The 956-nt window shown below is 63.5% G+C and overlaps 2 protein-coding genes across 2 annotated transcripts in view; one reads left to right on the forward strand and one right to left on the reverse strand.

Annotated features, from left to right (window-relative positions):
* Positions 1-956, forward strand: part of LOC104287284 (zinc finger protein 2 homolog) — a 56,979-nt gene that overhangs the window by 38,804 nt on the left and 17,219 nt on the right. The window lies entirely within an intron of this gene.
* Positions 1-956, reverse strand: part of TRIM28 (tripartite motif containing 28) — a 19,428-nt gene that overhangs the window by 5,072 nt on the left and 13,400 nt on the right. Inside the window, exons 12-13 of the mRNA XM_009885967.1 lie at positions 837-899; positions 28-201 (exon numbers count right to left, since the gene is read on the reverse strand). Of these exons, the coding sequence (XP_009884269.1) occupies positions 28-201; positions 837-899 (237 nt within the window). The remainder of the gene's footprint in view (positions 1-27; positions 202-836; positions 900-956) is intronic.

Genomic DNA, 956 nt, shown 5'->3' on the forward strand with positions numbered 1-956 from the left:
TTGATGAGGGGGAGGGAGGGTGGGGGCGGCTGCGTCCCCCGCTCGATGACGATGAGGCTGAAGTCCTCGGCTGATGTGCCGGGGAAGACGCGGAAGACGGGAGGCTGTGTCGCCCCCGAAAGATCCAAATCCAGTCGCTCCAGGCTGACCCGCGGCACTTTGCAGAGGAGGCTATTCACTGGTCCCCCGGGGGGGCGGCGGCTCAGTGACACGGGGAGGGGACACACAAGATTTTAGGGGGACATCCCCTCCCCCTCAACCCCCCCGGGGACATTTCCTTGGGGGTCTGGTCCCTTCAGGGTGGGGGTGGCAACAGGGAGGGCCCCCAGGCAGCCTGCAGCAAGAAGGGACAACGGGCAGGACACCCCAGGCACCCCCTGGCATGGAGGGACCCCAAGAATAGTGACAAGAGTCAGAGGAGCATTGGGGACAGGGTGACAAGGGACCCCAGGCACCCCCTGGCATCAGGGGACCCCAGGAACAGAGTGACAGGGACATCCCGGATGAGGGACCCTCAGGAAGGGGGTGACAAGGGACAGGCAGGAAGGGGGGGACAAGGGATGAGGACTGGGGAGGGGGGGGTCACAGTTGCCCCCAGACAGAGGTGACAAAGGTCCGGGAGGAGCATTGGGGACAGGGTGACAAGGGACAGAGGGGTGTCCTGGTGACCTGTGTGGACCAGGGGACAAGGACAAGGGCTGTCCTGGTTGTCCCCAGGGACAAGGGACACAGTTAACCCGGCTCGGAGCTCCATCTCCCCCCCACCTTCCCCCCTCAACTCGCTGTGGGGAATGGGGGTGCCTTAATTCCGCCCCCCCTCAACCCCTCCTCGTTACCGCTTAACGAGCAGCTTCTTAACAAACTTCTCCTCCTCTTCGGGAGCATTAATGTGTTTTTTCCTGTATAATGAGGTCATCAGAGCGCCTTTGTGGGGGGCGTGGGAGGGGGGGGGTGCC

Source organism: Charadrius vociferus, unplaced genomic scaffold, assembly GCF_000708025.1.
Source record: "Charadrius vociferus isolate BGI_N301 unplaced genomic scaffold, ASM70802v2 scaffold735, whole genome shotgun sequence".
NCBI classification, from domain to species: domain Eukaryota; kingdom Metazoa; phylum Chordata; class Aves; order Charadriiformes; family Charadriidae; genus Charadrius; species Charadrius vociferus.